Source organism: Lolium rigidum, chromosome 3 (genome assembly GCF_022539505.1).
Source record: "Lolium rigidum isolate FL_2022 chromosome 3, APGP_CSIRO_Lrig_0.1, whole genome shotgun sequence".
Lineage (NCBI taxonomy): Eukaryota > Viridiplantae > Streptophyta > Magnoliopsida > Poales > Poaceae > Lolium > Lolium rigidum.
The window spans coordinates 91,069,152-91,081,323 of NC_061510.1; the positions used below are offsets into that span (position 1 = coordinate 91,069,152).

Sequence of the window (12,172 nt, forward strand, 5' to 3'; positions counted from 1 at the left end):
AGCACACGAAGAATGATAATTGGCATAATATTATCAAGTAAAGAACAGTGGTCGGTTTTGACACAATATGGCATGGTGAATGATTAATTATCATATACTTCAAAAGAATAACTTTTGAAGAACATGTTCTTTGATAAAGAACAAGTATGATAATTAGGGGTGTGGGGTTCTATGGTTTACTATGGTTCTAATTGGTTGCTGGAGTAAGTAGTAGATGGATCACAACAACGTTGGATTCATCGAAACCTAGGGCTTGTAAGGTTAAGATAAGCCTAGGCATCCTAAGCAATTCATTATACATGGTTGTTGTCAAGGTTGGTTTATCTTGCTAGTGATAGCTGGCTAGGGTTTATAGGTCCTTATAAGCAGGGTTGATGATGATTCCTTATTTTCTTCAAAAGAATAACTTTCAAAGAACATTCTTCTTAAGTAATAAGAAGTATATCAATTAGGGTTGAGGTGGTCTAGGTTTTACTGTTGGTTCTAGTAAGTAAGATTTAATGGGCTCCTAAATAAGATGGTGGATAAGTATCCAATACTAATAAGGTTTAGTGGAGTATGGTTATGGAATGCTCAAGGTTTGGTATGATTGCTCCTAAGGTTCATCACATTGGTGTGATGATAAATATGGATATTTAAAGTTGTTGCCTCTAAGTATAGGAACTAGTGTTGGCCCTATCTGATCATCTAGGTTGGATAGGTATGCCTACATGGACTACCAATTATTGATAATAGGGCTCCTACAATTTTTATGTGGCATGGCAAGTATGTAGTTGCTATTATGATTCTATGTATGAAAATTAGAACACCAAGATTATATGAGAGGATCTAGGGTTTAGGTTTTAGAAACAATTTATGGTTCCTATTGATTAATGGAGCTAGTGTTCTTAATGGCAATAGGGTTTTAAAATTCACATGAAATTAAGGAACTACTATTTCATGTATAATGGAACTAGAGTTTCCTAATTACCATTTAGTTCTTAAGTTAATAACTTCATGATAAGGTTGAAGTTATTAATCACTTTATAATAAACATAAGATTGGATTTGGCATTTTATTATTTTTAAAGAATTAATAATTAAGGTAATTATCAAATAGGGTTTTAAATCATCCTAATAAGGATTTAATAAGTTAATAGTAAAGGAAAATTAATTTTTAATGTTTTCCTTATTTACTTACTGGTTTTTAATTATTTTAGGAAGTTTTCCTAATTATTGAATTTTAATTGAATTTAGAATTAGTATATAAGGCTTAAATAACAAATATTAAATAATTGAATTTTTATTAAAAATATAGATTTCATTTTATATTTTTATTAGATAGACTTTATTTTTTTGGATCATTTTGATATCTCATTTGGATTTTTCTGAGTTATGATGGATTTTCTAAATTATTTCAAAGTTTCAGACATTTTCTGTAATTTGAAATAAACGGAAAACAACTAAATGTACCCGGCTAATGTACCCACAACCACTGGCTAGTGGGCCAGTGGTCCACGTCAGGCGCCTCTGTGGTGTCTAGGTGGCAGGGAATGGGCTGGCCGGCGGCCAGTTGCGAGGTTCGCCGGTGATACCAGTGTCCCGCGAGGTGGTGCGTAGGTGCGTTGGGATGAGGACGTCGGGGCGAACCTTATGGTGGCGGCGGCGCCGCCCTCTGATGGTCGCCGGAGTAGCTCCGGCGAGCGCAAACAGCGGCAGTGCACGGCGGACTACGGCGATTGCGAGCTACGGTGGATGCTAAAGGCTAATAACCGGTTGCCGAGAAGCGCATGCTCACCCTTGTTGCGTGTTGCTTCGAATTGGCGACGGAGATGGCCGGAGACGACGACACGGTCGACTTTTCCCCCGCAGAACCGCGGAAGGAAACGGCTAAATTCTTCCTTCCCAGAGCTCCCCTGGTCGCGGTACTCCACCAGGATGACGAGGACGACGGGGCGCACCTCCTGGACCTAGCGGTTGGCTCTGGGATGGCCGGAATTGGTGGGACGAGAAGAACACCGGCGAGCTAGGGTTTCGGTTTCTGGCGCAAACGAGACGAAGAGAGGGGAAATTGAGGGCTTCTTCTCCATTTATACGCCCTCCGGCGTGTGCTGGCGGTCAGCAAAAACGGCGGCGACCGCGGGACGTGGCTGTGGCCATCGCGGTGTCTCTCCCCCGTGCGTCGAGCTGAGCAGAGACGAAGACGACGACGCCTCTTCGTATTTATCCACGCGAAGAGGTACGGGCCGGTGATGGGCTGTGGTTTTGCGGTGGGCATTGGGCTGCTTGGTGGGCTGCAGCGTGGGCTGTCCGGCCAGGTGAGGCAGGTAAGGTTTTTCTCTCATTTTCTTTTCTGTTTTTATTTTCTGTTTTATATTTCTTTCAAATTTGAATCTCTGTTTTTAATACATATTTGAATTCTTTTCTATTTTGCAGATATTTATCTATTTTTATTTCATGAGGTCTAATACAAGGATTGTTGTATTATCGTATTGTTTTTTAATAAACACAATTATATGGGAGCCTTGCTGTAATCTTAATTAGACAAGAATTTATGTATTCATTTTGATTCTCTTTCTCATTTATAATATAACTCCATGTTGGATAATTAGAGTGGATTATTCTTATCCCAAATGTTTTATAAGTTAGTATGAGGACTTGGCTTCATGTTTGAAGAATTGGTCACTTGCACATGATTTTATGTGAGTTCCAATGTATTAGTGTTTTATATTTTCTCTCATAACCCCCTTTATTAAAGTTAATAATATCATTATATTTGAAAGGATCTAAGTAGATATTGGTTCCATCATGATTGATCTTGATTACAAAGATAAATGGTGGATCACTACTTATGTGGTTTTAATTATGGGACTTAGCATTAGGTGGCTCTTATGTTTTATAATTGAAGCATAAGATATTAATGGGGATGCAATTATGGTTATAGAGAGGATATGACACCATATTGCATGTTCTAGGGTTAATCTCCCCTAACCATGATAAGGTGGTGACTTAATTAACATTTTATGTTCTCCTTTAGTTACTAAGATATTGAGAATTAGTTTTTATCTTCTACCAACTAACTTCTATTATTATTCTCAATTTATCATTTAAAGTAACTACATTGGTTATAGTTCTTTTTATAGTTAACTTTGGTCTTATGGATGGATGGTTTCTCACCATGTAAAGTATGGAGTTTCACTCTAAGGTTTTCTTAGGTACTTTATTTTATGAAATATAGATATGGTAGGATTCTACTGATGATAGTGGTTCACAAATTAAGGTTGGGATATAAGCCTAGGTTTGCTTACTAGTTACCTCCCTATGATTTCATGTGGGGAATAATATCTACTAATCATATAAGTGTTAGCATTTGGGTTATTCTCCTATTTCTCCAAAGCATGGTCATGGATTAGGCATAATCCACTTGTTCTTAATATCTCTACCTCAAGTTCTTAGGGTTTATGATCATCACTCAATTTATAATGATCAAGGTTTGGCTTCCTAAGTTATTTCTCAAGAATTAGGTTTCTCACTCCCAAGATTAAGTATTGTCTTGATCAACTAAGTATAGCACTTCTAGTTTATCTTCTTGAATGGGACTACTATGGTTGCCTCTTAAGTTTATATCCCAGGAGAATGCCTGAGATATTATGTTAGGGTTCTACTTAATCAATGATGATATAATCATCTGGGTATATGGATAGTTCTTTCCCTCAAATCCAGGTGTTGCCTCACTAACTTGAGTGTAACACCATAGTTTGAACTTATATAAGATTAGCTTATTCTAGGTTATGATGTACTCCTAATACTCTAGTTCAATGGTTGGCTTTTATTCTTAAGTAGATAAAACTAGAATTGATATGAATAGTCTCTCTCAATTGGGAATGTCTTGAACAATATCCCAAGATTGTGTTCTTGAGATGAGGTTTGAATACTTGGATGTATATCCAAGGTTTATCTCAAGGTTTGTTATTGCCTCTCTAATAATTATTATAGAACTCTCACCTCTCTAGGTTTGATGTGTAATAACTTGGAATGGAGAAGAATATCTATTTCTGGAGTGGATCTTCTTGTTATAATTCCAATGTTGAAGTGGAATGAATACCATGAGGTTTCATGGTAGGATTAAGGATTAGTTTTAAGACATGGAGAAGATAATCAAGAATGGTTTCTCCATTTTATTGTTACTTGGTTTGTACTTAAACAGATTTTCTTATGTTATGGCAAGGGTTACCATATTATGATCTTTAATAAGATCAAGTAATGAATCCTTGAGTAAAGTGTTATTGTTTTAGTTCCATTTGATCTAACCCTTAGATCAAATCAGCTCTACCCAAAACAGGTTTTAACAAAGTCACATTGAGGTTTATAGCGCTTGACTTGATGAGCTACTTCAATTCCACCAAGGTCAAGTGAAACTTCGATTCATCGTGATCTGTTTTACTTTAAAGCGCGAAAATTCCCAGATTTTCTATGCATGAATGCAATGCACACATCTGTTTTCTCTATTTTTGTAACCCCATTACCTGGGATATTACAGAAACTGCAAAAGATATTTTGGCAGAAAGAAAGAAAAGACTAGAAAGTCTAGCTCAGGTGTATATAAATGATATACATGTTATGGTTGTATTCCTAGTTAGGTCACACTATGAAATTCTTGGATATTATTACTATATTGGTTGGTATGAAGTGTCATACAAAAACAACGCAATACAAGAATACAATGGCCTAAGTGACTGACAAGGAATATGATAGAAATGTACGTCTGGAACAAAATAAAGTGTTATTATGTTCGTCGTTGGCATTCTATCTAGCCCTTAGAATTTATAATAAAGAACTTAATAATTGTTATTTTGCTCGGTCAAATGAAAACAATGAGTTGTTCAAATTATGACATTACTCCATATACGATGGATAAGTTATTATAAATCTTAATGGTGAAACACACATACATAACACCGACGCTAAAATGCCATAAGGCAAATGATTTGAATTCCACTTATTTGTGGAACCGCCATTTAGGTCATGTTAGAAAGGATCGCATGAAGGAACTCCATGCAAATGGATTTTTGGAGTCATTCGATTTGTTGAATCGTTTGGCACTTGCAAAATCTTTTCTAAAAGGTAATGACTGAAATACCGTTCATAGGCCGAAGAATTGAACGGGCAACTAACTTAGTGAAAACATGCATAATGATATATGTGGTTCACTGGGCATAGTTGTGTGCGGAAGATTCTTCTACTTCATGAAAACTTTCAAACAATGAATTGAGTATATATGTGTATCCAAACCTAGTTGGGTCAATGATGAGATAAAATATTAATGCCATTATATTTTTGTGGATTATGCTTTAAAGACTACGGCTTTACACTGAATAGAGCATCATCATGATCCGTTGAAATGACATCATACGAGTTATGACATGGGTATAAACCCTAATAGTCTTTTCTTAAATTTTGGTATGCATAGCATAAGTAAATAAATTTACAACAGAAATCGGATGAATGTCTTTGTTGGTTATCCCAGAGAATTGATTGGGAATTCTTCCCACAATGGAGACAAAGACAAAAGTGTTTGTCAATGTTTCTTATTTCCAAGAAATTGTTTCTAGCGAAGTTTTTGAGTGGGAGGACAATAGAACTTGATAAGGTTTATGAACCCGAGCATAATGATCGTAGTAGCGCAAGCATCGGAATTGGTTCCGAAGCGGCCACGACGATCATGGCTCCTATGACTACAAAGTGTTTTAGCCATGGAGATAGAAGTACATATTGAACCTTGTAGGTATGGTTTACTTTGTGATCAAATAAATGATTTGTGGACAAAGTATTGATTTTGAACAATGATAAACCAACTACAAGCAAAGAAGTTATGATGGGCCCTGACTCCGTTAAAATGGCCATGCACCATGAAATCCATAATAGATGAATACTTTTTGAAAGTAAATGGATCTATAGACTTAGATGAAATATCTTTGAAGAAGCTCGACTTGTTGAAAAATTGTTTACGACAAAGTTCAAAGAGTTGACTACGATAAGATTAGATCTTCCGTAGCAATGCTTATAGTCTATGTGGATTATTCTAGTAATCACTACATATTTCTTTTATAAGATATGCTAGTAGGATGGCAAAATACATTACTTATCGAAGTATGTATTAAAGGTGTATACAAGATACAACCAAGAGTTTTGCTGGTCCGTGGAATACTAGATAGGTATACGAACTTCAATTGGATGAAGTAAGTATTGCGGAGTTGGAATCTTCACCGGATGAAATAGTCAAAGAGTTTTTGATTTCATCGTAGACGATGAAGAGGCTTGCATTTGTAAGAAATTAAGTGGGAGCGCTTAAGACACATTTATAATACTTTATGTAGGTGACATATAGTTGGTTATAAATGATGTAATTATATACTTGATTAAAAAGGTTTCATTGAGAATTAACTTCAATGAAAGGATATGGATCGAAACAAATTTAGTGTCAAGATCTATGAAGATAGATTGAAACACATAAATAAGTTTAAGTCAAAGTACATATGATGGATATTGAAGTAGTTCAATATAGAAATATTAAGAAAATGTTCTTGTCATGTGAAGGTTTAACAAGACTTGAGTGTATCCGACACTCAATGAGTAAAAACACATGAGTGATTATAGATCACGAATAATATGTACACAATCAGATATCATGTGCTATAAAGTGTTATGAGCATATACCGGAATGATTCATATGATGATCATTGGACAACAAGTAAGAATATCCTTGAGTACTTTAGAAGAACTAAGGATATATATTTTTTTGTATGAAGAAATGACAAACAAATCGCCGTAAGGTGTTACACCGATATTGGTTTTGTCACATATAAAATATAATTTCAATCTCAAATTAGACTAAGTGTTGTTTAAAAGGTAGCACAATGAGCTAGAAGTTGTCTATGCTAGATTTAGAAGAGTTCTAAATATTGTGACGGAATCTACAAAAGAAGGCGAGTATGTCATTGTTTTGACAATGACAAAGGATGTTAAGTCAAGAGGTTCTTTGAGAACTTGGTGTATTTCCGACATAGTCGAACTTTGAAGCTATATTGTGTGTGACAATATTAGTGACATATTTCAGACCGCGGAATTAAGGTTCCACCAGAAGACCAAACATATTTAATGCCGACTCATTTGGAAATGAGTGATGCGTTGAGACGCAAATGAATTACAAAATACATACAGTTCTGAGCATGTCAGATCCGTTGACTAAAACCTCTCTCGTGAGCGAAACATGATAAAGCACCAGAAGGCCAAGGTGTTATATCTTTACAAATGTAAACTAGATTATTGACTCTAGTGCAAGTGGGAGACTCGAAGGAGATATGCCCTAGAGGCAATAATAAAGTGGTTATTATTTATATCTTTATGTTTATGATAAATGTTTATATATCATGCTATAATTGTATTAACCGAAACATTAGTACATGTGTGATATGTAGACAACAAGAAGTCCCTAGTATGCCTCTTAAACTAGCTTGTTGATTAATGGATGATTAGTTTCATAATCATGAACATTGGATGTTATTAATAACAAGGCTATATCATTATATGAATGATGTAATGGACACACCCATTTAAGCGTAGCATAAGATCTCGTCATTAAGTTATTTGCTATAAGCTTTCGACACATAGTTACCTAGTCCTTATGACCATGAGATCATGTAAATCACTTATACCGGAAAGGTACTTTGATTACATCAAACGCCACTGCGTAAATGGGTGGTTATAAAGGTGGGATTAAGTATCCGGAAAGTATGAGTTGAGGCATATGGATCAACAATGGGATTTGTCCATCCCGATGACGGATAGATATACTCGGGCCCTCTCGGTGGAATGTCGTCTAATGTCTTGCAAGCATATGAATAAGTTCATAAGAGACCACATACCACGGTACGAGTAAAGAGTACTTGTCGAGAGACGAGGTTGAACAAGGTATAGAGTGATACCGAAGATCAAACCTCGGACAAGTAAAATATCGCGTGACAAAGGGAATTGGTATCGTATGTAAATGGTTCATTCGATCACTAAAGTCATCGTTGAATATGTGGGAGCCATTATGGATCTCCGGATCCCGCTATTGGTTATTGGTCGGAGTGAGTACTCAACCATGTCCGCATAGTTCACGAACCGTAGGGTGACACACTTAAAGTTGGATGTTGAAATGGTAGTACTTGAATATGGAATGGAGTTCGAATATTTGTTCGGAGTCCCGGATGAGATCCCGGACATCACGAGGAGTTCCGGAATGGTTCGGAGAATAAGATTCATATATAGGATGTCATTTTATGTGAATTAAAATGATCCGGAAGGTTCTACGGAAGGTTCTAGAAGGTTCTAGAAAAGTCCGGAAGAAATAAGGATGGAAGGTGGAGTCCCTCTGGGACTCCACCCACCTTGGCCGGCCAACCTAAGGGAGGAGGAGTCCCAAGTGGACTCCCCACCATGGTGGCCGGCCACCCCACCAAGGAAAGGGGGAGTCCCACTCCCCTAGGTTTGGACACTTGGAAGGTTTTGTTGGGGTCTTATTCGGACTCTTTGACCTAAACCTTGGGGCCTCCACCTATATAAAGAGGGGGAGAGAGGGGCTGGCCGGCCACTCAAGCCACCACCATGGCCGCACCCCTCAAGGGTGCCCTAGCCGGCGCCCCTCTCCTCAAACCCTAGTGGTCTCTCTCCTCCACCATATCCCGCACGCTTAAGCGAAGCTCCGCCGGATTTCTCCACCACCACCGACACCACGCCGTCGTGCTGTCGGATTCAAGAGGAGCTACTACTTCCGCTGCCCGCTGGAACGGGGAGGTGGACGTCGTCTTCATCAACAACCGAACGTGTGACCGAGTACGGAGGTGCTGCCCGTTCGTGGCGCCGAAAGCGATCGTGATCAAGATCTTCTACGCGCTTTTGCAAGCGGCAAGTGAACGTCTACCGCGAGCAACAAGAGCCTCATCTTGTAGGCTTTGGAATCTCTTCAAGGGTGAGACTCGATACCCCCTCGTTGCTACCGTCTTCTAGATTGCATCTTGGCTTGGATTGCGTGTTCGCGGTAGGAAAATTTTTGTTTTCTATGCAACGTTATCCTACAGCTCTAGTTGCGGTTGCCTACATGTTGCAGGTGTCACACGGTGGTAGATCGAGGCTTGAGTCCGCTCGATCTGGCCGCTGGTGGTCGTAGTGAGTTCCGTGTAGCTGACACCCCTTTTTTTCTTCAAAGATGACACAAGCTCCTGTCTTTGCAATGGTGGGCTTCCAACTCCGATTTTTCCACCTCTCTGATGGACCTCGTGGGGGTGATGGTCTAGCTAGGGAGAAATCCATGCTTCGTTCTAACGACCTCGATACTTGCAAGTGTCATCCCTTTCTTCAATGTGATTTCATGGTCGAAACTCGGAACTATGCTTGTCTTCATCGAGCAATGGGGGAAACCCTAGGTCTGGCTCGGTGGACCAAGCGGCGATGTTGTTTACTCCCTGGAGGCGTTGTCCGAGTTGCTCAAGAGTCACCGTAACGGTTGGTGGAGTTGGACTTGGTCTCCACACACGCGGCGTAGGCCCACTTTGGTCTACATCCGGCCCACCCAAGTCGTGGCCAGATCAGGCCGCACCACCACACCGCGCCAATTGCTGGCACGCCACCGCACGTGTGTCGCCGCCAGCTCGCTGACTCGTCGGCTTCTTTGCCAGACCATCGCATTGTCGCCTAGCACCAACACGTGCAATTGTGCCCCTTCGATACCGCCTCCTCTCCGCACGAAAACAGGGGTGTTCGGGTGTGCCCTCCGGCTTCTACTGCGGGTGCCGCCAGCGACACTAGCAACACCAGAGTACAAGGAACCACATGATCGGGGTCTTTTTTGCTAGGGTTTGGTGAGTTAGTGTGATGTCTCTCGGAAGAGATAATTGCAACAACAAAAAAACACAACAACTGGGGCAAATGTGTCAAACACCTATCTTTTATGTTATTTGTGGTGGCTTTTTCTACATGGTTGCTACTTTTACCCCAATTATGGTGCCTGGAAGAACACTTGGTGCTTGTTGACCTGAACATCTTGCATCATGGTGTGAGCAACGAAGACATGCTCCTTCACAAAATCCAAAAGTGGTAGGATCCCCCTAGCTGTTCCGAACCAAAATGCACCTACTCCCAAACGATCACGCCGACTCATGCAACCTCCGTGCATGTCGGAATATTTCGTCACACTAGCTAGCTGGCCCATGCAACTCCCGTGCATGTCGGAATATATTTTCGGACCAAATCCATTAAGAATTTAAGATCAGACTCCCTCTGAACTTTATCCGTCTGCCTTTCATAGCTTGCCCTCTACATCATCTCCATGGAAGAGAAGAAGCAGCGGAAGGGACGAGGACGCGATGGCGGCCTGGTGCAGTACCCGCACCTGTTCTTCGCGGCCCTGGCGCTGGCCCTGCTCTTCATGGACCCGTTCCACCTCGGCCCGCTGGCCGGGATCGACTACCGGCCGGTGAAGCACGAGCTGGCGCCGTACAGGGAGGTCATGGCGCGCTGGCCGAGGGACAACGGCAGCCGGCTCAGGCACGGCACGCTCGAGTTCGTCGACGAGGTGTTCGGGCCGGAGTCCATCGAGTTCGACCGCCATGGCCGCGGGCCTTACGCCGGGATCGCCGACGGCCGCGTCGTGCGGTGGATGGGGGACAAGGCCGGGTGGGAGACGTTCGCCGTCATGAATCCTGACTGGTAAGAACCAAGGACTGTTCTTGCAGAAATAAAGAATAAATTCATAGCTTACATGTTTCTTTCTTTGGACAGGTCGGAGAAAGTTTGCGCCAATGGAGTGGAGTCGACGACGAGGAAGCAGCATGTGAAGGAGCAGTGGTGTGGCCGGCCTCTCGGGCTGAGGTTCCACAGGGACACCGGCGAGCTGTTCATCGCCGACGCGTACTACGGGCTCATGGCCGTCGGCGAGAACGGCGGCGTGGCGACCTCCCTCGCCAGGGAGGCTGGCGGCAACCCGATCCACTTCGCGAACGACCTCGACATCCACATGAACGGCTCGATTTTCTTCACCGACACGAGCACGAGATACAGCAGAAAGTGAGCAGAGTACTGCTCTGCTTAGTCGTGTAGATGATCGCGTTTCTTTGATTTGTTCCGAAGATTCTTGGTCGTGGCTGACTATGGCTTGTTATGCAGGGACCATTTGAACATCTTGCTCGAAGGAGAAGGCACGGGGAGGTTGCTCAGATATGACCCAGAAACCCGTGCCGTTCATGTCGTGCTCAACGGGCTGGTCTTCCCAAACGGTGTGCAGATTTCGCAGGACCAGCAGTTCCTCCTCTTCTCCGAGACAACAAACTGCAGGTTAGAATAAATTCAGAATTTCAGCACGATCAAGCAGAAAAATCCAGGCTCCCTTAACATGTCACCCTAGGATAATGAGGTACTGGCTGGAAGGACCAAGAGCCGGCGAGGCGGAGGTGTTCGCGAACCTGCCGGGGTTCCCCGACAACGTGCGGCTGAACAGCAAGGGGCAGTTCTGGGTGGCGATCGACTGCTGCCGGACGCCGGCGCAGGAGGTGTTCGCGCGGAGGCCGTGGCTGCGAGCCGCCTACTTCAAGCTCCCGGTGTCGATGAAGACGCTGGGGCAGATGGTGAGCATGAGGATGTACACGCTCCTCGCGCTGCTCGACGGCGAGGGGAACGTCGTGGAGGTGCTGGAGGACCAGGGCGGCGAGGTGATGAAGCTTGTGAGCGAGGTGAGGGAGGTGGACCGGAGGCTGTGGATCGGGACCGTCGCGCACAACCACATCGCCACGCTCCCGTACCCGTTGGAATAGCGGGAGTGTGCAGTGCTGATTTGATGGTTTTTTTATTAGCAAGAAGGTGTGTATCAGTTTAAGGTCTGTTTATTGGTTTCAGTCTAAGTGATGATCATGTTGTGAATTTAGTGGTGGATTCTTCGTATGTGATTCATCAGGCCTAGGCTATCGGCAAAGGCTCACTTTGTTCCTTCTGCGCACGTGATATTCATATGGTTATTATCCAGTCCAGACAGTTCACGCGACATTTTTTTAGTATTGATTTTGCTGTAAAAGTTGTGATGTTTCTGAAGTTTGCTGCGGGTTGCAGTTGGAGATGTTGATAGGTTAGATGGTTTGCTGTTCCCCATTTATTTTTAATGT

The 12,172-nt window shown here is 42.0% G+C and overlaps 1 protein-coding gene across 1 annotated transcript; it reads left to right on the plus strand.

The window, feature by feature from the left end:
- Positions 1 to 10,347: 10,347 nt before the first annotated feature.
- On the plus strand, positions 10,348 to 11,827 carry LOC124697916 (protein STRICTOSIDINE SYNTHASE-LIKE 13-like). Its single transcript, XM_047230440.1, has 4 exons — positions 10,348 to 10,727; positions 10,800 to 11,084; positions 11,184 to 11,351; positions 11,422 to 11,827. The coding sequence occupies exons 1-4, from the start codon at positions 10,348 to 10,350 to the stop codon at positions 11,825 to 11,827; spliced, it is 1,239 nt and encodes a 412-aa protein (XP_047086396.1).
- Positions 11,828 to 12,172: the final 345 nt, after the last annotated feature.